This window comes from Wyeomyia smithii, unplaced genomic scaffold (assembly GCF_029784165.1).
Source record: "Wyeomyia smithii strain HCP4-BCI-WySm-NY-G18 unplaced genomic scaffold, ASM2978416v1 HiC_scaffold_259, whole genome shotgun sequence".
NCBI lineage: Eukaryota > Metazoa > Arthropoda > Insecta > Diptera > Culicidae > Wyeomyia > Wyeomyia smithii.
In genome coordinates, this window is record NW_026599155.1 from 1 (window position 1) to 1,768 (window position 1,768).

Below are 1,768 nucleotides of genomic sequence, written 5' to 3' on the forward strand. Positions count from 1 at the left end.
AATGTGTTGAACAGCGATGGAACAAGATAGAGGACCACACACCAACAGACAAAGGCAGCTTCATAGCGGCGATCAAATTGGTATTGGGATCTACGTTCTTCGTGTACAGAAGTGTCTTCTATAGGCAGAATTTCGGCGTTCCGATTGGCTCGCCGTTATCTCCAGTAGTTGCAGATCTAGTGATGGAAAGATTAGAGCAGGATAGCATAAATAAACTAGAAGAGAAGGGAATATATATGAAAATATATCGTAGATATGTGGATGATTGCTTCTGTATAGCCAATAAGCAACACATTGATGTCATCTTGTCCACTTTTAATGCTTATCATGAAAAATTAATGTTCACGATTGAGAGGGAGGAGAATCAAAAGCTTAGATTTCTAGACATGATGGTTTACAGAAGAGAGGGAAAAGTAACAAAGATTTGGGCACCGAAACAGGAAAATGGACGGTACTTAGATTTTTATTCAGAAAGTCCGTTTGCACACAAGTGCAACACAGCGATCGCGTTAGTTGATCGAGCAATAAAGCTCACAGATGCAAATCAAAGACCGTGCACAATAACAGCAGTGAGGGAAATTCTTCTGTGCAATCGGTACCCGGAATGGTTTATACGAAAAATAATCAAAAAAAGAACACATAAGCACTACAACTCCCTTCAGGCAGACAAAAACAGCAATCAAGAAAAAAGATTTATCGCCGCTTTTTACATTCCAGGGCTAAGCGAAAAATTGTCAAAAATTTTAAATAAGCAGGGAATAACATTAGCGCATAAACCGGGTGGCAAGATAAAAGACACGGTATTTAGCCGCCTTAAGGACCCGATTCCAAAAATGAAAACAAAAAATGTCGTATATGAGGTTCCGTGTGGCACAGATGATGGCAAAGTTTATGTTGGACAAACAGGGCGTATGTTGGAAACAAGAATAAATGAACACAAAAATGACATACGGAAAAAAGAAGCAAAAACAGGATTAGTACAGCATCACCTGGATCATGGTCACAATTTTGACTTTGACAACACGAAAATTTTGGAACGCATCGAGAATCAGGAGAGCAGAACCATTGCGGAGGCGTTTCACATACGGCGGGTGGGTGACGAGAGAACGGTTAATATGCAACGCGAATGTGGGGGGATGGACTCAGCCTACAATGGTTTAGTGAGTAAGATCCGAGCAATATCTCATACCGTAACAGAAAATTAAAAGTTACCAACACAGGGAAGGTATATGAGTAATAAATAAAAAAAAAATAATAATAATAAAAAAGGTCAGTAAGCAAACCACACTGGTGGGAGAAGAATGTTGTTTTGTCATGTAAGTTGAAAATAAAAATTTGTGTAGTACGTGTTGTGTAACTAATGGAGAAATAAAATTTTAGATCTGACGATGGCTGAATAACAGTACGCCGAAACGTCATGTTAAAGCAAACATAGTGTGTATATTTCACCGAGAAAGATCAACCATCCAAAGGGAATAAAATTATACGTTGACTAAAACCTCAAACAATAGATTCATATTTTTGTACGTTCTAGAACTTTGCCGAATTAACCATTCCTCTATCTCCCAACACAAAAAAGTTAGTATTTTGAATATATGAAAACCTACTGTAACATATGCTCGCCGTACTCTTATATGGGTGAATTGGCACAAATGGAACCTTAAGGAGTTTATAGTACTTCAGCTTAACTTCAAAAAAAAAAAAAGTATTGACATTGTGAAAACCTCGTTTCCCAACGAATCACCCAACACGCATCCGATCATTAATT

General features: G+C 38.0%; 1 protein-coding gene across 1 annotated transcript; it reads left to right on the forward strand.

Moving 5' to 3' along the window:
* Positions 1 to 717: 717 nt before the first annotated feature.
* On the forward strand, positions 718 to 1,160 carry LOC129733746 (uncharacterized; the record flags this gene model as incomplete). The annotated part of the gene is made up of 1 exon (XM_055695272.1): positions 718 to 1,160. A coding segment is annotated over one exon (443 nt), but the record flags the coding sequence as incomplete, so codon positions are not given.
* Between the last annotated feature and the right edge of the window lie 608 nt (positions 1,161 to 1,768).